Source organism: Macaca mulatta, chromosome 9 (assembly GCF_049350105.2).
Source record: "Macaca mulatta isolate MMU2019108-1 chromosome 9, T2T-MMU8v2.0, whole genome shotgun sequence".
Lineage (NCBI taxonomy): Eukaryota > Metazoa > Chordata > Mammalia > Primates > Cercopithecidae > Macaca > Macaca mulatta.
Genome location: NC_133414.1, coordinates 100,802,811 through 100,824,817, shown reverse-complemented (window position 1 = coordinate 100,824,817; position 22,007 = coordinate 100,802,811). Strand labels below are relative to the sequence as shown.

At 39.4% G+C, this 22,007-nt stretch overlaps 1 protein-coding gene across 2 annotated transcripts in view; it reads right to left on the bottom strand.

Moving 5' to 3' along the window:
- LIPK (lipase family member K) overlaps positions 1–22,007 on the bottom strand; it is a 40,009-nt gene that overhangs the window by 4,677 nt on the left and 13,325 nt on the right. Inside the window, exons 5-10 of one of the 2 annotated variants that reach the window (XM_077945595.1) lie at positions 18,173–18,272; positions 17,076–17,185; positions 15,707–15,843; positions 10,264–10,410; positions 8,020–8,091; positions 4,700–4,771 (exon numbers count right to left, since the gene is read on the bottom strand). In XM_077945595.1, the coding sequence (XP_077801721.1) occupies positions 4,700–4,771; positions 8,020–8,091; positions 10,264–10,410; positions 15,707–15,843; positions 17,076–17,185; positions 18,173–18,272 (638 nt within the window). Of the gene's footprint in view, positions 1–4,699; positions 4,772–8,019; positions 8,092–10,263; positions 10,411–15,706; positions 15,844–17,075; positions 17,186–18,172; positions 18,372–22,007 lie in introns of both variants that reach the window. The other variant, XM_001082335.4, reaches the window with a different exon arrangement.

Sequence of the window (22,007 nt, the reverse complement as noted above, 5' to 3'; positions counted from 1 at the left end):
TCTATTATTGATTGGCATTTGGGTTGGTTCCATGTCTTTGTTATTGTAAACAGTGCTGTAGTAAACATACATGTGCATGTATCTTTATAGTAGAATGATTTAGATTCCTTTGGGTATATACCCAGTAATGAGATTGTGTGGTCAAATGGTATTTTTGATTCTAGATCCTTGAGGAATAGCCACGCTATCTTCCACAATGGTTGAATTAATTCACATTCCCACCAACAGTGTAAAAGTGTTCCTATTTCTTCACAGCCTTGCCAGCATCTATTGTTTCCTGACTTTTTAATAATCGCCATTCTGACTGGCATGAGATGGTATCTCATTGTGGTTTTGATTTGCATTTCTCTGATGATCAGTGATGTTGAGCTTTTTTTCATATGTTTGTTGGGATGGCTTTTATTATTTTGAGGTAAGTTTCTTTGATGCTTAGTTTGTTGAGGGTTTTTAACGTGAAGGGATGTTGAATTTTCTTAAGAGTCTTTGCTGTGTCAATTGAGATAATCTTGTGGTTTTTGTTTTTATTTCTGTTTATCTGATGCCTCAAATGTATTGATTTGCATATTTTGGACCAACTTTGCAACCCAGGAATAAAGCCTACTTGATTGTTGTGAACTAGCTTTTTGATGTGTTGCTGTATTAGGTTCACTAGTATTTCATTGAGAATTTTTGCATATATGTTTATCAGGGATATTGGCCTGAAGTTTTCTTTATTTGTTGTGTTTCTGGTAGATTTTGGCATCAGAATGATGGATGCTGGCTTCAAAAAATGAGTTATGGAAGAGCCCCTCCTCCTCGATTTTTTGGAATTATTTCAGTAAGATTGGCACCAGCTCTTCTTACATGTATAGTAAAATTCGACTGTAATTCATTCTGGTCCAGGGCTTTTTCTGGTTGGTAGTGTTTTAGTACCGATTCAATTTTGGAACTTGTTATTGATCTGTGTATGGTTTCAATTGCTTCCTGATATAATCTTTGGAGGTGTTATGCTTCCCGAAATTTATGCATTTCTTCTAGATTTTCCAGTTTGTGTGTGTAGAGGTGATAATGATCGTCTCTGAGGAATTATTGTGTATCTGTGAGGTGGTGGTAATGTCCCCATTGTCATTTCTGACTGTATTTATTTGAATCTTCTCTCTTTATTAGTCTAGCTAGCAGTCTATCAATTTTATTTATTCTGTCAAGGAACCAACTTGTGATTTTGTTGATCTTTTGTGTGTTTCTTTGCATCTCAGTTTCATTCAGTTAAGCCGTGATTTTGGCTATTTTTTCTTCTGCTAGCTCTGGAGTTGGTTTGCTCTTGTTTTTCTAGTTTCTCTAGGTGTGATGTTAGGTTGTTAATTTGAGATACTTCTAACTTTTTGACGTGGTTGTTTAGCACTATAAGCTTTCCTCTTAACACTCCTTTAGCTGTGTCCCAGAGATTCTGGTATATTGTATCTTTGTTTTCATTACTTTCAAAGAATTTCTTGATTTCTGCCTGTATTTCATTATTTACCCAAAAGTCATTCAGGAGAATGTTGTCTACTTTCCTTATAATTGCATGGTTTTGATGGATTGTCTTGGTATTGGTTTCTACTTTTATTGTACTGTGATTCATGAGTGTATATGGTATAATTTCAGTTTTTGTTTAATTTGTTGAGAATTGCTTTATGGTTGCATGTGTGGTCGATTTTAGAGTGTATGCCATGTGCACATGAGAAGAGTATGTATTCTGCTGTTGTTGGGCAGAGTGTTCTCCAGATGTCTGCTCAGTCTATTTGGTTAGGTGTCAAGTTTAGGTTCCAAATATCTTTGTTAGTTTTCTGCATCAAAGATCTGTCTAGTACTGTTAGTGGGGTGTTGAAGTCTCTCACTATTGTCGTGTGATTATCTAAGTCTCTTTGTAGGTCTCTAAGGGCTTGTTTTATGAATCTAGGTGCTCCTGTCTTGGGTGCATGTATATTTAGGATAGTTGTCTTCTTGTTAAATTCAACCCTTTATCATTATTTAATGCCCTTCTCTGTTCCTTTTGATAATTGTTTACTTAAATTCTGTTTTGTCTAAAGCAAGATTAGCAACCCCTGGTCTTTTTTCTTTTCATTTATTTGATAGATATTTCTCCCTCCCTTTTCTTTGAGCCTACGAGTGTCATTGCATGCAAGATGGGTCTCATGTAGGTAGCATACAGTTAGGTCTTGCTTCTTTATGCAATTTGCAATTCTTTGCATTTTAAGTGAGGCATTTAGCCTGTTTGCGTTCAAGGTTAATATCGATATATGTAGATTTGATCCTGTCATTGTGTTGTTAGCTGGTTGTTATGTAGGCTTGATTGTATAGCTGCTTTCTAGTGTCAGTGGTCTATGTATTTAAGTGTGCTTTTGTAGTATCTGGTAACAGTCTTTCATTTCCATGTTTAGCATTCCATTAAGGACCTCTTGGAAGGCAGGTCTGGTGGTAATAAATTCTCTTAGCAATTTTGCCTGAAAAATATTTTATATCTTCTTCACTTATAAAGCTTAGTTTGTCTGTATGTGAAATTCTTGGTTGGAATTTCTTTTCTTTAAGGCTGTTGAATACAAGCCCCTAATCTCTTCTGGCTTGTAGGGTTTCTGCTGAAAGGTCCACAGTTAGCCTGATGAGGTTCCCTTTGTAACTGCCCTTTCTCTCTAGCTGCCTTTAATATTTTTTCTTTCACATAGACCTTGGAGAATCTGATGACTGTATGTCTTGGGGATGGTTGTCTTATATACTATCTTGCAGGGGTTCTCTGAATTTCCCAAATTTAAATGTTGACCTCTCCAGTGAGGTTAGGGAAATTTTCATGGACAATATCATCAAATATGTTTTCCAAGTTACTTGCTCTCTCTCCCTCTCTTTCAGGAATGCCAGAGAGCTGTAGGTTTGGTGTCTTTACATAATCCCATATTTTCTCCAGATTTTGTTCATTTTAAAAATTCTTTTTCTTTATTTTTGTCTGACTGGGTTCACTGAAATAACCAGTCTTCAATCTCTGAGATTTTTTCCTGAAATTCTGCCATACTATTCTGCCATTAATACTTCTGATTATATTATGAAATTCCTATAGTGAGTTTCCCAGCTCTATCATATCAATTTGGTTATTTCTTAAAATGGCTATTTCATCTTTCAGCTGTTAAATTATTTTACTGGATTCCTTAGATTCCTTGGACTGAGTTTCAACTTTCTCCTGAATTTCAATGATCTCTGTTGCTATCCAGATTCTGAACTGTGTATCTGTCATTTCAGTCACTTCCATTTGGATAAGAACCATTGCTGGAAAAGTAGTGTGGTCATTTAGAGGTCATTTGCCTTTTCAAATTTCCAGAGTTCTTGCACTGATTCCTTCTCAACTGTTTTGGCCGATATTCCTTTAATCTTTGAAGTTGCTGTCCTTTGGATGAGGCTTTTTGCTCTTATGTTCTTTGAAGCCCTTGATATAAGTTGTGTTTAGTTGACCGGCTTCATTTCTGAATGACTTCAGGGTGCCAGGGCTCAGCTCAGCACTCCTGGGCTATGTGCTATAACCTTGGTAGGTGGGACCATGTGCAAAGCTTTGTTCTCTGGCCACTACTGTACTGGAGAGGCTGAGATGTTCCTCATATACTGGCAACAACACTCTGATGGGAGGCGGGGCAAAAGCACTTCATCGTAGCAGTGGTGGTGGTAAGGTTTGCACACATGCATGCTTGCAAAGCAGTCATGGGAGACTACAAGTATGTTCACATTGGTAGGGGCCCATCTGCAAAAGCTCTCCTATGGCTAGGCAGAATCTGCCAGTGAAGGAGGTATGGCAGTGACCACTGGGGAAGCACCCTGGTTGGGCATGTGAGGCTGTGCTGCAAGCGGGTGCAGCCAGGCAGGAAACCTGAGAGAGGCCAGCAGACAGGGATGTGCTGAGATCACACTGGCCCCATCCCATGGGTAAGATAGCCCTGTTCTGTTTAGGTTCAACAGTCAACAAAGGCCAATGCCACCTAGAGGAGCTTGGCGAGCCTTGGGGAATGGATGTCACTGGCCGTATTTCACTGCAACTCTTCCTGCACCAAACCCTTTTGGCTTTGCACAGGCAAGAGTCCTGTCCCTGCCAACTCTCCAAGCAGCTCTGCCTACTAGCTCAAATGTCTATGGGGGTTGTGGGGTGTCCTGCAGCTATGTCCATAGTAAGAGTGGGCCATTGCACTGCTATTTAACTCACCTCTTCCCCAGGAGCTAGTCAGGGCCTGGAATGAGTCCTGGTGCTCAGCAACCCCGTGCAGGCTTCCCAGAATCCTCCCTCTAGCCCAGGCTCAGCATCCTACCTCCATTCACTCTCAATGCCTTTCTTCTGAAGATCTGCTTAGAGTGTTCCAATCTTCTTGATGGTCTTGTCTCTTAATGGGAGAAGCTCTTCCTGGCTGTGTCTAGTTGCCCATCTTGAGCCCCTCTCTCTGGTTGTTTACTAGCTGAATAACTCTGGTAATTTACCTACCCTCTCTGTACCTCTGAAAAAAATAGGGATAATAATATTTACTTTGCAATGTCGTTGTAAAAATTAGAAATAAAGATGTGGCACATGGCAAGAACCCAATAAGCAGCTTGTGAGAACAGCAATAAGCAATATCCAGTGTGGTAAATGGAAGTGGCAGGTGCTTAATGAGTGGATACTATTTTTGTTAGTTCATTTGCAGCATGGAACTGATTATGAGGATTATTTTTATACCTGGTGAAAGTGCATCATGTTCTGATCAGAGTTTCCCCAATCAAAAGCTTGGAGCCGACCAGAATTAACAGCCTAAAATAAAATAAACACATTAAAATAATATAAGAAAATAGTGTACATTTAAAGATAGTACAGAAGAAATATACAAAGAAGATTAACATTATGCCCCACTCTTTAGAAATGTAGTTCAATAAAGATTAAGAAAATAAGTAATAAAAAGTGATAACTCTTACCGTAATTCACAGAATTGGTACAATCTTTTACTCATTCCTGTATCTTTCCAATGAAAATCATCAGATTTTTTCATTTAAATCCAATGCCTTTAAATGTTATCATGCTGCACACAGAAATATTTTTTAAAGATGCAAAATTGAATGATTCTTGAATATCTTTGCTTCAGGAATTTTAATAATTTTTTTAAAGGCATTAAGTATAAATTTCTTACATTTAAAAATTACTGCTATTGTTATTATACAACTTTGTACCTTATCCTCATGATGTGGTCTAAGCTGTTATGATTATATTCCCTATCCTTAAACATTGTTTTCACTATTAAAAGAAATATTCACCTACTGAGCTTTCCCAGTTGTGTGTGAGGTACATGGCTGCTGTCTGCCTCCCATATGCCAGGGCAAGCCACCTGCTGTGATGTGCATAACGTAGCCATGGGCTGACTGAGACACTGTGCATGACTACTTTTGCATTTTGGTATTGAAACTTCAAGTATTAGAATATAAGGACATTCATATACACAGCATTTCATTTTTCTGTTATTTGCCACCCACGAAGGATCGATGAGGCAGATAACTTTTACATTTATGTCAAGCACTTCATTAAATTATTCTCAGACTCTTCTGTGTTTTCCTTTCTTAGCTTGAATCTCAGATATTTTTCCCACTTACTAATTTAGTACTGATTTTTAGTTTAAAATTATTCCCATCATGATTTATATTCAGAGAGGCAGCAGTCTGCTGCTGTTGAAATTCTGCGAGCTTTTAGAAATGGGAGGCAATAGGATGTAGTACTTAGGAACTTGGGCTCTAGGATCAAATCTGGTGATTTGGTTTGGCTCTGTGTCCCCACCCAAATCTCATCTCTAATTGTAACCCCTGCGTGTCAGGGGAGGGGCCTACTGGGGGTGTCCCCACCCAAATCTCATCTCTAATTGTAACCCCCACGTGTCAGGGGAGGGGCCTAGTGAGAGGTGACTGAATCATGGGGGCGGGATTCCCCTTTGTTGTTCTCGTTATAGTGAGTGAGTTCTCACAAGACCTGGTTGTTTGAAAGTGTGTGGCACTTCCCGCTTTATGCTGTCTGTCTCCTGCGCCGCCATGGTAAGACGTGCTTGCTTCCTCTTCGCTTTCCGCCATGATAGTAAGTTTCCTGAGGCCTCCTAGCCATGCTTCCTGTACAACCTGTGGAGCTGTGAGTCTATCAAACCTCTTGTCTTCATAAATTACCCAGTCTCAGGTAGTTCTTTATAGTAGTGTGAAAGACAGTAATACACCTTGTTTGTATCCAGGCTTAATAGACTACTGAATCTGTGATTCAAAGCAAGATATTTGTGAAATGAGAATGATAGTAACACTATTTCTTAGGATTGTGAAGATTATGGTAACATCTATAAAGCATGTAGCACCTAGTAATACCCAACAAACAGCTTTTTTTCACTAGGATTACTACCATCATCATGATCATCACTTTTCCCTTAGCTGCCTATGTAACTTATAACCAAATATTTACCATGCCCCCACCATCCCCACTTATTTCTATCCTGAAGAGGATTTTCTGTCAAAGGGGAAAAGTTTTTCTTAAGTGAAGTCAATTGTAAAATGTATAAGGAATAGGCAGCCATACGCAGTGCTCACGCCTATAATCCCAGCACTCTGGGAGGCTGAGGTGGGAGGACTATTTGAGTCCAGCAGTCCAAGACCAGCCTAAGCAACAAAACAAGACCTCATCTTTGTACAAAGAATCAAAAGTTATCCGGGCATGGTGGTGCATGCCTATGGTGCCAGCTACTCAGGAAGCTGAGATGGGAGGATTGCTTAAACCCAGCATGTCAAGGCTACAGTGAGCCATGATTGTACCACTGTACTCCAGCCTGGGTACAATGATAGTACCACTGCATGCTTTTTTTGAGACCCTGTCTCAAAAAATAAATAAATAACATGCTATGACATTTGTAGAGTGGGGGGATATCAATGCCTTTACTAAAAAGTTGTCATAATAATTCAGTGAGACTGAATAAAATCACATGTATGAGCAGCAAGAAGAGCATATATTAAGTGCTCAAAAACTGTGAAATTAAACGTGTACTACCTTGGAAGGTCATGCTCATAAGAGGACTTATCTGTCTCCTCATCAGTAGGAAGCCCTATATTCTGAACATCTTTCTTCTTAAAGGAACTTGAAGCCTTATATCCTGGAGGTCAAACTCTTCCAAGTATTTCAGAAATTCTCACCTAGTATTTCAGGCTATCTATAGTACTGATTGTCTAAAACAGGGAGCAAATTTGTTAGGGTATATATTAAAATGCAAATTCCTGGGGGGGTCTCAGATATATTAAACCTTTAAGAAGACACCAACCCTCTCCCAGTCATAGAATTATTTATATTTTGTTCACTTTTCAAAAGGCGTTGTGACTGCCATCAGCCAAGAATATAGGCAAATATTACATAATAAACAAATGAATGTGCGTGCACATGTGTGTGCATGCATACACAAAGACACACACAAGGCTCAGAAAGTCAAACCAATTAAATTAGACTTATCTCTGAGCTTTCTGTATATTGAGTAACAAAATAAAACAAATAAAACTTTAACTGAGGGTAAAAACATAAGCCATAAATCCATTTTAGTTCTTCCCTAGCTTTCAGTTTGCTCTGAATAAAGCATCATTTCCACATTCTCAAATGCCCCATATATTGATTGGAGGATGAACAGCTCTTTCTAGAATAAGATGCATCATTTTATATAAAGTTCTATTAGAGTTGATGACTTTCTGAAAGAGGAAATAAAAGCCTTCCCTTGAAATGCAGTTTGGAATAATCTAAGGATCAGAACTCAGTCAGAATATCTGAGAACCATGCTCAAAACCCAGACACTGAGGACAAGGAGAAGAAGTGGGAATGAAGTAAATAAAAATGAGGAGTTGATGCTGATTCCAAAAACATCAATGTGACAGTGGCGGGTGCCTGCAGAACCCTGCAGTGAGCTCTCTGAGAGCACTCCTTGAGGGTCTTGCAGAGGTATGTGTGCATCAAGCAGGAATAAGACAGAGGTATGTGTGCATCAAGAAGGAATAAGAAGCACGTACCTGGGCCCAGTGCAGCATATTCTGAACAGATGTTCCCGCAGGATTGTGTGACAAGTAAACATCCAAGCGACTCTGCAAAGAGATTACTTCTCATTTAGAGGCTAATCATATTATCATACCACAAGTAAACATTTGAGAGAAATTTAAAATGTTTCTTCTTTTCCTCTTTTCCCTTTCTTTATTTCTTTTTTTATTTTTATTTTTATTTTTGAGATGGAGTCTCGCTTGTTGCCCAGACTGGAGTGCAGTGGTGCGATCTTGGCGTGCTGCAGGCTCCACCTCCTGGATTCCATTCTCCTGCCTCAATCTCCCGAGTAGCTGGGATTACAGGCGTGTACCACCACGCCCAGCTAATTTTGTTTTTGTATTTTTAGTAGAGACGGAGTTTCACCATGTCAGCCAGGGTAGTCTTGATCTCCTACCTGCCTTGGCCTCCCCAAAGTGCTGGAATTACAGGTGTGAGCCACCGCGCCCAGCCTCTTTTCCCTTTCTTTAAGGAAAAAAACATGTACCATATAATCTGAAGGCATATTAACCAAAGAAGCCCATCTTAGAAGAACTTTTTCCTCCACCGACTCCGTCCTGTCCTCAAACCTACAGGGGGAATCCCACTGGGCAAAGACAAAAGGAAATCTTTTTCCAGACTCAACTCCCATAGGTTCAAGGGTATAGGAGATTAAAGGATAAAAACCCCAGTGATCTTCTCCTTCACCCCATGTTAAGTCCCAAAGGACATTCAAAGGGAGCTGTTGACCCTAAGGTGCTAATAATAGATCTGAATGTTACCTTTTGTTTTCTGAATTTTAAAATGTGGTAAATATTCTACAGGACTCTGAAAGTTTGTGTGGCATAATTAATTCAGTCGGTTTATTTACATATCTTATGGATAAACAACCACACACACACACAAGAACAAAAACAAAACACGCACACAAACTCTTGATTCTCTTATATTTTCAACTGCACTGTTTTTAAAATAAGAGTTATTTTCAACCAAAGTAAGCATCAGAAACATCTTAGGGCTTTAAAAATATTTTAACCTACTTATTAAGCTATCCAAATGTACTGAATACAAATCAAAATCTCAAAGGTTGAGTTCTGGACATGTGTATTTTTCCAAAGTTCCACCAATATTACTTATGCACCCCTGGTTATGGTTCTTTGAAACAAATGTCCGTGAAGGTGCTGTAATATTCTGTAAGCCTTGCTTTTTGGCAGGAAGACAAAAGGTGATCTGAAAAAAGGTGTCCATATGGACAGCAAGGGCCAATGAATAGTCAAGGGTGTTATTTTGTGATGTCTTTCTTTAGCAAACTCTTAGAATATGCTGAGAGGGTGCTTTTAAAATACACTCGTTTGTGTTTGTTTCAAGGTCTTTTTACTCAGCTCTATCTACATGATATGCTTTCCCCTATATATATCCTTACATCTAAGTGATAGGCAAGCATAGTTTCCACTGTACATTGAGAAAGTGAGAGAAGAATGTAGAAAGGCAGTGGCTAAGACATGTTTTGCATAAAAAGTCTTTTATAAATCTTTCTTGAAAGCAAGAAATATTTTAAGCAGTACTTTCCACTGACTGGAAGATTAGGCTCTGGGCAGAAGTCTGTGAGAGAGGTGGAGACCAACTTCAGCCTGATCCTACCTCTGGTTTCAAACACATCTCCTCTCTTTCCCTCCTCCCTCCCCCAACTCCTTGGGTCATCATGGAAAATATCTCAGTTAAGTTAGACATTACTTGACAAGAACGCTGACACTGATCCTTCTCAGTACCCCTTGAACAATAAATTTGTAGCTGTTGTTGAAGAACCATCTCTCCTTTTATCTCTTTGGATTAAGGAAGTAAGTGGTTCATAAAATAACTTTCCAAATCAGCTGTGAAAGTGGAAAATTGGTAAAAATAAAAATACAAATGTCTGGACTCATCCCTTGATATTCTACTTCAGTGAATATGACATAAGGCTCAAGCACAGCAAGATAAATATCAAACCCATAGCCTTTATCTCAGTGAAGGACGTTTCAGGTAAGAAGAGATGAGAATTGTTGGCAGTAAAGCTTTCTTCTCAAATCCTCCTGTGAAAGCAAGTGGACTCTCAACCCTCACTGGAAGCCATGAATGTACTGATGACATTCCAAAAGCAAAAAGGAAACCTCGAATTGCAGTTGCCATATACTCCAGAATGAACTTTCATCACCTCTGTGCAACAAAACAATGTTTTCCCAGACCCAATTACTTACACTTACCATATTTAAGTTTTGCGGATCAAATCCACTCAGAGTAAATAGGAAGTTGCTGCAAATACGATGGAATAGCTTCCGACTGCACAATTTGGTGGCAATGAATTTGTCAAACAATGTATGAGGGTGGAACATTTTGTCACCAAACAACACCTACAAGATAATTTAAAACCATCAAATCTTATAGACGTGGATATCAAAAGTGGAGAAAGAGGTAGTTCAAAGAAGGACTGCACAGTATTAGGTGACATCTGCTCAGTGTTGGTCCTTAGTGAAATCATGAGGCTTGTTATTAGGTATGTAATCCTTCCAATGCACCTCTTAATGGCTTTTCCCAAAAGCCCTTAATTGGGGTGTTTTTTAGAATGCCCCTTGAGAAACTAGTTCCCACAGGAAATTTGTAAGGCTTTGGAGTGAGGCATACATGTGTTTCATTCTGGATTCAAACACATTCTATACCTTAGGAGAGTTTTAAATTTCTATTATAAATTTTCTTGTCTATAAAATGGAAAAATGTTCTTATAGGCAGGGCTGTTGTAAAGTTAGTAGGTCATGTTTAAAAGACAATTAGTGCAGTTCCTAGCATCTAGTACACATGAAAATATTATTTAATTAAAATATAAATTAATGTAATTATTATTACTGTCACAATTAGTGACTCATACAGATTTGAGCCATTCCTTCCGGAATCCTTTAATGAATTCTTTCTATAGACAAAAGCTTAACCCACATAAATGAATCTTTACTAGTGGAATTTCAGGCAGTGTTGCCAGCAAGTTCCTTTGCGTCACAGCTACTAGTTTTATAATATTAGCATAATAAACTAGATATAAAGTTAAAAAGATATTTTTTAGTTCTTAAAACTTTGGAAACACCCATTTACAGTAAAAATAAACACACATTTCTTCTGGAATTCTTTATTAACCAGATATTACAACTAAAGAACAGTAATAACTAGCATTTATTCACTTAAAATCTAATTCACTTTAAGATCTTATACTATATCTAGAAAACTAGATCAAGTAAATTCCTACTGTTCATAGCTTATTAAATTCTGAGTTTAAAAATGATTGTCTTATATAGGCAGATATAATCTTTATTTAATGGAATATTTGATATTCCATGGAATATTAATGGAATATATGAAGTACCAAGATTTCATATTCCGCTTCATGCCCAAGAGAGGAAGAGAGGGATAGAGGCAGGGAAAGAGGAAGGGAAGGAGGGAGAGGGAGAGAAGATGGAGGAGGAAGAAGAAGAAGAGGAAGAAGAAAAAGGGAAGGGAAAGGAAGGACAACAATATGTTAAACTACTTCAAACCACACTTCTCAATTATTTAGGTCTGGAAAGTAATAATAAGCCTTATACATATTATCTAATTGATTCCAGACTCTTCTTCATTTTATCACAATCACTAGGACACTTAGATAATACCCTAGATAATTAATTTAACTTGCCAAATTGTAATTCTTCCTGTGTAAATGTCCCCATAATAATTTAATAATAGTAGCAGCATACACTCATAAAAGGAGCATATCTTTTAAAATAATGTTGACATTTACTTCATGTTTTCAAGTGTGACAATTTAAATAGATTGTCAAATGAATAAATAAAGTAAAAGGCAGGATCTGACTTTAACCAGTAAACAAATTTATTTTTATTTATCAATAACTTAGTCATCCATGCTTGGCAAAACAAATCCATGTGAAAGAAAATAGCCAGTTCATAAAAGTAATCAACAATGAAAATGCAGTGTTAAGAAACAGGTGACATCTACCGTAATGGATTCTTGGTTCTCTGTTCTGAAACCTGGAGTTGGCTTTCCCAAATACAGAGTAAATTAGCAGGACATTCTCTGACTCCACTCTACCTCAATATCCCGTGACTCAGCAAAATTACTATGCATTTACCCAAAGGCGAATAATTTCTCCTTTACCCTAACCTAAAAGAGAGGATATTAATGAGGCCAGCCAGTAGGAGAGCACCCATGTATACAGTAGCAAACATGCCAACTTGTAGATGTAATTCCAAGTTGGCTCTGGAGGAGGCATGTTTGTCACATAACAGCAGGGAGCCAGTCTCCTCCTAGTAGCTCTTTTGGTATGTGTGAGAATTAGAAAAGGCACCTCTCTTTATGGCAACATGGCCCCATGCCAGGGCACATGGCTTGCTAAGCAGAACATGGGCTGGATTCAGCCCTCAACAGCCCATTGAGCCGGTCACCCTTGTTCACTAGCTTCTTCAGGTTGGCATTGAAAAAGTGGAAAAACCACCACATATAAAAAAGACCATTGGTTGGGTTGCCTGGTCACATCTGGGTTCAAATTCTGGCTCTGCCATCCATTAGCTGGGTGACTTGGGACAGGCTGCTTAGCCTCTCTGAGCCTCAAGTTCCTCTTTCAAGAAATGGAGACAGTACTAACAATCTTTAATGTTGTAGAGACACGTCAAAAGCAAAGGATCAAAGCAATCTATAAGTCAGAAAGAAAGTAGAATGACAAGAACACAAAGGCATAAAAGTCCATGGGAAAAATGGGATGTGAGGAAGGGGAAATGGATGAATGAATTTCTCAACTTGACAAACTCTACTCATTCTATCAATGTGAAAATTGAGGCTTAGCATGGTTAAATAACTTGTCCAAGGTTACAATTGGCAGGAGGCGGAGGCAGAGTGTGAACCCAGTTTTGTCTGACTTAAATCTTTATCCTTTATACTCAATTTAATTCAACTCTCATGAATTGAGTTGAAGTAATAGAAATGGAGCAATTGAAAATACTGGCGGCATCAATGAAAAAGGAAGTGCTAATCAGAGAGAGAAAAAAGGTTGTCTCAGTCCAGAAGCTCCCATATAAAAGGAACCCTTTCACCAAGCATGCCTGCGAGCATCTGGCTGATGGGAGAGGAGAGGAGAAAGAAAATCTCTTCCTCAAAAAGTCAAAAACATACTTAAACATTGTCTATCATTTCATTGTCATATCTTATAGATTATTTTTTGTTGCACAACTCTTGTTCCAATCCCCAGTATCTATCAACTGATGTGTTAACAATAACTCCATCATTATTCTCCTAATCTTTCACCCTTCTTGATGTCCTTTACCCCCATCTGCTTACATTTGGTTCCCAGGGGAATCTTTCTAAAAAGGGGCATTATGCATGTCATTCCTCTGTGCAAATATTTCCATGCTCCCCAATTACCTATAGAATACATTCCAAACTCATTAATTTGGCACTCAAATCCCTTTATAATCTGCCTCTACATTTCCAACATGATTTCTCATACTCTCCTTTACTAATACTAATATAAAACTCCAGTAAAGTGAGTTATGTGTGGTTTTCCATGACCTGAGCTTCACCACTTCAATGTTGCTCATGCTTCCCTCTTGCTTTGGAAAGCCTTTCTATACCACACTCTATATTGAAATGTTATCCTTAAGTGCAAACTAAAATGCCATCTTATCCAAAAAGTCTGTTGTGATTCCAACAGCTAGAAGTATTTTTGCTTTTCTCTGAGTTTACCTAGCAAAGTTTTTGCTCTATCATTATAATACTGGAATTTCTACTAGGAATTAGTAGGTCATATGTGGCTGTTCTTCTGTTGGTACATAGTTACTCTACTGGAGTTATAATTTAGAAAGGGCTGAGAATGACGTTTTCCAGCTGCATCCATGTCCCTACAGAAAACCAAACACCGCATGTTCTCACTCATAGGTGGGAATTGAACAATGAGAACAATTGGACAGAGGAAGGGGAACATCACACACCAGGGCCTGTTGTGGGGTTTGGGGAGCGGGGAGGGATAGCATTAGGAGACATACCTAATGTAAATGATGAGTTAATGAGTGCAGCACACCAACATGGCACATGTATACATATGTAACAAACCTGCACGTTGTGCATATGTACCCTAGAACTTAAAGTATAATAAAAAAATAAATAAATAAAACAATAATTTTGAAAGGGCAATCTTTCTAAAATTACAAATTTGATCAAGCCACTTTTCTATTTAATATTCTTCAATGGCCTTCCATCATTAACAGAACAAAGTCTAAACTCCTAGACATGACACTGCTTTCTTCCATTGTCTCCTAATACCTCCTTAGTTGAATCCCATTCTCATACCAATGAGCTGAAAAGTTTCCTTGTAGACATAGCTGTTTCCTAATGCCAGGGCCTTGAAATAGTAGCTCCTAGATATCTTTTGGCTGAATTAACTTGTATACCACATCCTACACATGTCAGGGAATGCAGTAAGTTTAAAGACAGCTATGCAAATGAAGAGGAATGGAAAGATCCCACTGTCCTAAAATATCTCTTAATTGTGTGGGAATACTGAAATAATTTAGCAAACAGTCTGACATTGTTTACTTAATAGCAGGAGCAGGCCAGAGTGAAGTCTCAATGGTATAAGAGGCCCAGGTACCAACAGGCAATGTAAGCATGTTGTGTTATTTTCAGGTGGTTTTTCTGCTACCCATCTTTCTGGGATGTATAGATAGGCACTTCAATCACCATAGACTAATTTGTTTAGCTCTCAACAGGAATCTTCTGTAAATCTTTGGGCTTCTATCAGAATTGTTTCACTTTCATCTGCTTTCATTGAAATCACTGAACTGTACAATCACCACCGTGGGAGTTATTACCATGGGAGAAGCCCATGTTAAAATACAAGAAGAAAACACACCAACCCATGCAATGCAATTCACCTGGACTAGATAAACGATCAGATTAGTTAGCCGTCAACTAGAGGAGATCAGGGGGCCCAGAGTTTTGCCTGGGTTTTCGGAATTGTCAAAATGACAGCCTATAAAGTGTCAGGAAATGAAACAAGGTTGGGCATTTAGTGATGGAGGAGGGTACGTTCTATAAAACTAATGATAGCCAAAACAATTGTTAACATTTATTAAAGGTTTACAGTATGCAAGACATTGTTTTAAAGTATATGCTGTATTAATTCACGTCGTCCTCATGGTAGCCCTATGAGTGAGAAGTATTATTATCCCCACGTTACAGATGAAGAGCACTTAAGGTCTTGACCAGATTTACCCAGCTCACAAATCATACAAATGAGATTCAAACCCACACCATCTGATTCCCTGCTGTGAACTCAACCACTACTGCCCCTAAAAAATTAGGGATCACCAGAAAAATTTAATCCGCTAAATTCAACAAACCAATCAATCAAATAAGCTCTCTCTATCTGTGGTTGAGGAATGATACAGGAGACATGTTTCTAGACATAGTTGAAGAAAGTAGGATAGATTAACAACAGGGGGAGTTCCCTGAACTCTGCTAATAAGATTGCGTACATCATCAGTGAACTTACATGGATTATCTTGAATACCTATTATTTTCTCAGAAGTTTGTAAAATGTCATTGGTTTTCTGTTGAAATCAGTGGAAATAAAGCTACTTTTAGTTATTTCAAATTAAAACTTGGGAAGTCACATACCTTGACTACTTGCCTGGAAAGAGTTGTTAGTTTTTTCATAGGACTTCGGGTGTATTTCAGTGTGACAACTGGAGCCAGTGCAAAAAATATCTTAATCCTTTTAGCCAGTTCTGGGTTTGTAGAAAATGCTATAAAAGCTGAAATGGAAGAAGACACTAGTTCATAGTTTTCACATAATTATTTGTTCATTGTAAGTTGTAGTAAATGTAGCCATATTAAAAACAAAACAAAAAACAACATAGAATTAATACCATTTGTAGAGAAGAATTTCTCAATTTCTCAAGGGTGGAATTGGCTAATTCAGAATAAAGTGTTTCCTGTCCCTGGGGAATGCAAGGAGAGAGGGTTCAAATATCTACTGTGGGGCATGTCTAGGTAAACTCCAAAGCCCATTCCAGCTTGACGATAGTCCTGGTATCAGACAAAACTGGGCTGTAAATTTGGCTTCCTATTTACTTCCTATTTCCTACTTCCTATTTACTTCCCTGTGTGAGTCTTGGTTTTCTCAGTCTGTAAGTGTGAATGGTAAAATCCTTATAGGATGATTTTTATAAAAGTCAAATGTATGTAAGTTATATGCATTTGACCTTTATAACCTTTGTGTCTGTAATCTTTATTAAAGGTATGAAATGTAAGATGTTACTTGGGAATATCACCATTGGAACAGATTGCTCAATTCAACCATTTGTGGAGCATGGATGATAGTGGTTTCAGATGTTTGCAGTTTCCAATAAGAGAATGTATGTGAGATGTGTGATACAGTACAAGTATATACAGACCTGCTTTACACCAGAATCCTGATTATAATTAAGATATAGAAAACGGACTGATGGAAATCCTGTTGGTAGTGTTAAGGCCTCTAGCCAAGGTGAGAACAGTAAGGGGACAAATAGGCCTCATAACACTGCCAACATAGCCCTACCCACATCTGGCCTACTCCAATGCCTCCCTGGCAACTAAAAGTCATACTGATTGTAGCATATAATTGCTGAGTTTTGTAATCTCTGCTTTCTTTCTAGTGTCCCTCACTAGACTGTGAGATCTTCAAGGAAAGAATGAATACCATATTTATCTCTGCTTCCTCAGCATATAACAGTGTCTGACAAATGTTTGTTGGTCGCACAAATGAATATATGAATAATTCTCCCTCTTTCAGGCTTATCTATCAACCTCCAAATTTAGTGTTGAGGGAAAATTCCCTATTGTCATTCTTATTTTATTTACTCTTCAGAAATTAGCCAGAGGAAATGGTTTCCCAAGTCAAGCCCCCAAGCTAGAGATTGCACAGACAGAAGAAATACTGACCCCCTTCCATGAATATGCAAGAAGAGCCCCTGACATTCTCTGAGCTCATCTGCCCCAAACACACCTATGGTGGTGCCTTGTGAGTGACCCACGTAGTAGAGTCGCTTCTGTCCTGTTTTCTCTATGATAAAACTGATTGTGGCTGGAAGGTCATATTTAGCCATCTCATCCAAACTATCAAAAAGAAAGAATAACAAATTAGAAAAGTCATCTCATTGTTAGGCCTAGAACATTTAAACACATTCAGTGAAAACATAAATACTTTGATTTTGTTAAATATAGACTAGTGTCAATATATGATATTAGGCATCTATGCAACTTTAAAGGGTGCAACACCTTGATTGCAAGTCAACATTTTTAAGAAACTGAAATCAGAAAAATTTGATTTGTCAAGGCCTACTGATGCTTTTCTTGCAAGGCTAGTCATATTCACTTAATTCTATAACAGGTTTACCAAGCTCCTCTGAAAAGAGCAATTACCTGGAATGCTTATCTAAAAGAATAATAAAGCAAACAGATTTGCAGACCTCAGCCAACTGACTGAATCACAATTTCCTGGGAAGAGACCCAGTAATCCGCATATTTAACAATGACCTCAGTTACTTCTGATACTGTATATAGTTTAATAAATACCTAGGGAATTTTCTAGTCATTTGCAAGGGTGCAATGGATTATGGTTATAGAATTAGGAAATGCCAGTGCTTTCCAGAAAGAAGGCTGGCAATGAAGCCAAGGAACACAGGGTTTTCATGACCTCCAAGGCATGGTTCTTAGCTCCTATGCCAGTGCATGGGTTTGCTACTGTAACCAGGTAGGCATAGCTTCTGAAGCAGACAGCAACCCCTGGTGCTGCTGCTGGCAACACTGTTGCTTAGCCATTCTGTAATCAGGCTTTCTTCTTACTTCCCTTAGAACATACATACACACACTCACCCACACACAGATACCAGGAAGGAGGTAGGAATTCTAAAACAGTCATGCAATAATAATGACAGTTCTTTAGAGCCTGTGAAGAAAGTCTGGGTAGAGAAAGAAAGGTTTGTTTCCTTCTTGTGGATTCCACTGCGTGCATTTGGACACAAAAAGGGCAAAAATCACTAGGTGTTCATACATACACATGAGCAGAGTACACACTGTATTCGTTAATAGGTTTCTCCTTACCTGAAGGCCCAGTATTCTGGTGATTCGGGCGACAATTTAAGGTGTTTTCTGGACCAAGTGTTTCCTCGGCTGTTCCCCAACCACACATCATAGCCACTATCTGCCAGAAGGAAAGCCAGGCTGTTGTTGGGCAGGTTGCAAATCCAGTTACTGGCAGATGCAATTAAGCCATGCTGCAAATACACAGCAGGCTTTGGAGCTGCAAAACACAGGCAACAAGAATTTCATGTCTGAACTTCCTCAGTGCCTACAAGAAAAATCTCATTCCTGAATTTCTGTAGTATAGAAGAGAGGTTAAGAGGTAAAATCTGATGCCAGGCAAATCTGGGATCTAGTCCCTTCTGAGCTACTTACTTGGGTAAGTTATTTAAGTTCTCTCGGTCTTATTTTCTCATTTGTAAAGGGTTATATATAATGTATTGTATTATTTACGTGTGGAAGTTAGATTGCCCTAGTTCAAAATCCCTTCTGATATGCATGAACTCCTTTGTGCCTCAGTTAACCTATCTGTATAATGGGAAATAATAACAAATGCTATCTCCTCGTGTATTTATAAGAATTCATTGAGAACTTAAACGTATAAAAGGCCATCTGGCACAGTAAATATTAGCTCTATTACTGTTATTTATATTAATAGCATTATATTTTTCAAGACTCATCTGATTAAAAATTTAAATTTTTTTTGAAATAATAAAAAATAATACAAATGCCATTTGTTGAATGCTCACTGAATGTCAAGCACTATGCTAATTTTTATAGGCACTGCTTCATTTCATTTGAATTGCAAAAAACAAGGATATAAGTAGAACTTTATAGTTTAAAATTGTTAATATGATACAGAAGTCCTATTCCCAATGTCAAATAGGGACATTTTAACTAAGAAAGAGAAAGGAAAAAGAAGGAGGTGAGAAAAGTGTTGAAAAAGAGAGAAGAGAGGGAAGAAGTGATTAGGCTTTTCCTCTGCTTTATAAATGGTTTGTGATGCTGTGTTGGTATCTCAGGACCCTACCTCAGGTCACTTTTGGAGCTAGAATGGCTTCCTGAGAGTAAGTTGTACTCTCAGAGAGCCTTCAGCCACCGGGACCAAGGAACTAAGAATCTATGTCCATTTTTCCACCTTTTGGAATAGAGGGAAAGAAAAGGTGTTACTGACTTTGCCAAAGTTAAGTACCATTAAATAGTTAAGTATCATCAGGCCTCTGTGATCTGAGTCTGAGACAGATCCAGGGATCTCAGATTAGAGAGACAGTTTCTCATTGTACAGCTTTTTGTCTCATGCATTTTGGGAACTGTGATAGAAATGACAAGAGAAAAGCTTGGAGAGACTTAAAAGTTCTCTCGAGTATTTACAAAGTTATTTGTAATTATGGAGTTATTTTGGGAAATGATTGGCTCTGTAAAGCCAGCAACACCATTATATCTTCCACTCTTTAAAAATCTAGTTTTTCTTTAAATAAGTAGTCTTTCTGATATTGAGAAGTTTTGTTATTCGACCTGCCAAAGTATAAAATGAACTAAGAAGAGAGAGAAGAAAACAAAAGCAAATCGTTTCTAGAGAATGAAATGCTCACTTTTTTCCACCTATGGATAGCCACCTGCATTGTAGGGAGCTAGAATTGACGCTTTAATGAAGTTTAAGCACAGAACTGATAGGAATGAATAGGGTCTTTTTTGCAGAGATTCCTAAGGATACCTGAGGCTCTATTTTAGAAAAAAACAACAAAAAAATAGAATTGGTTTTTTAATTGGAGGCAAGGGCAAGTGGTGTACTCTAGGCAGTAAACTATCCCTCTAGGCTGAGAGCTAGGGCTGAGCGTCAGGTGGGTCTCCAGTTGCCCATGCTCCCCTGCACAGCTGCCTCCCCAGCAGGATGTGGGGCAGCCACAGGAAGGGTAAGCTGAGAAGTGCTGCCGTGGACATTCACTTGGGCAGGACATCAGAGGACTCAGATACCAGCTTCCCAATACAGGTCTCAGTCTTCTTCACAACTATGGCCCTGCAGGAGCTGGTGCGGCTGAAAGAGCCGGAGCCCCCGCCAAAGCCAAAGCTGGACTGAAAGGAGTCCAGGCCATAGCTGAGGCCAGAGCTTGTGAGGCCGAGCCTAGTCCACCGGGTTAGCCACTGCTGGTACTCCTATGGATACCCCTGCTCTGCTTCCCAGACTCCAGCGGGCTCTCCTTGCCCTCCAGCAGCTTCCTGTAGGTGGCGCTCTCGATGCTCAAGGCCAGCTTGACATTCATCAGCTCCAAGTTCTGGTGAAGCTACGGCGCCCCGTCCTGTTTGATCCGCTGCAGAGCGGCCTCCAGCTCTGCAGGCTCAGCGTTGAGTCCTTAAGGGCAAACTCCCCACGCTGCTCCACATTCTCTGGACTTTGAGGCCTTCAGTCTTATCCTGGAATCTGGAATCGGCTGATGTTTCGGTTCATCTGGAAGATCCTCTTCTTGCGATACAGCTCATTCTCAGCCTTCCCAGCCAGGGCCTGCAGTTCCTCATACTCGATCTGGTGGTGCATGCTGTCAGACTTGGCCCAGCTGCGGCTGGCGATCTCCTGGTACTGGGCGGATACTTCGAGATGATGCCGTCCATGTCCAGGACTCGGCTATTGTCCATGGACAGGCCCACAGATGTGACCGAGATCTGGGACTGCAGCTCACGGATCTTCTATTCTCCTGGGGCAGCCCTTCTAGGCGAGACTACTTGTTCTGCGTTGTTCATGTAAGCTTTATCCACATCCTTCTTGATGAGGAAAATTCATTCTCCATCTCTGTATGCTTGTTGATCTCATCCTGGTACTTTTGAAGTCCTCCACCAGCCCCTGCATGTTGCCAAGCTCCACGTCCAGCTTCAGCTTCTGGTCCCATGTGTCCAGCTGCCGCAGAAGGTGGTTGATGCAGCTCTCCATGTTGTCCACGTTGATCCCAGCTGTCTTCTGCTGCTGCAGGCTCCACATGGTCTCCAGCATCTTGATCTGCTGCTCCAGGAACCACACTTTGTCAATGAAGGAGGCAAAGTTGTTCAGGGTCTTGATCTGCTTCTTCTCCTGGATGTTCACAGCATGGATGTTGGGATCCACCACCAGTTTTAGGGAACTTAGCAGACTCCGAGTCACAGTGATAACTGTGATGCCTCCCATACCACCAGCCCCAGCATAGACCTCACCCAGACCCATACTGGTGCCCAGGCCACCCAGAAAGCTGCTGCCCACCTGAAAGAAGCTGGAGGAACTGATACAAGCACTGGGTATACTTCTGTACCAACAGCTGCTGAAGGCGGACTTCTAGGTCACCCTGATGGACATGGTGGAGGCTGGAGTGAAGGCAGGTAGGCTCAACTAGATGGTGATTTGACAAGCTGGGAAGCTGTTGCTAGGTGGGAGCTAATAGGGTAATATTTACTTTAAACCATGAAATCACACAGACTTGGGTCCAGAACTGACTACAAATAGTTTAATACCAGTGAGAAGGCATCGTAGTAGTTGAAGACATTATGTCCAAACCTGGGTTTGAATGATTATTGAAGCTAAAAGTTTTCAGACTAGAGAGAAATTTAGAAGGCAAAATTGATAGATGGTAATGTTAGGTTGCATGTAGAAGGTGAGGGAGAAGGTGGTATCAAGAATAACCCCTAGGTTTCTGATTTTCAGAACAGGACAGTGGTATCACTAGGGTAAGAACACGATGTGTTTTGGTGTTTGCTTGGTAGGAAGACGAAGTCAAGAAGAAAAGGAGTGACCAAATAAACAGTGTATATAAAAGTGACTTAAAACTTCAAAGTTACACTAATTAAACAGAGAGGTGGAAGGTGATGATTTTTCTCCTCTAATGGAAAGGACACT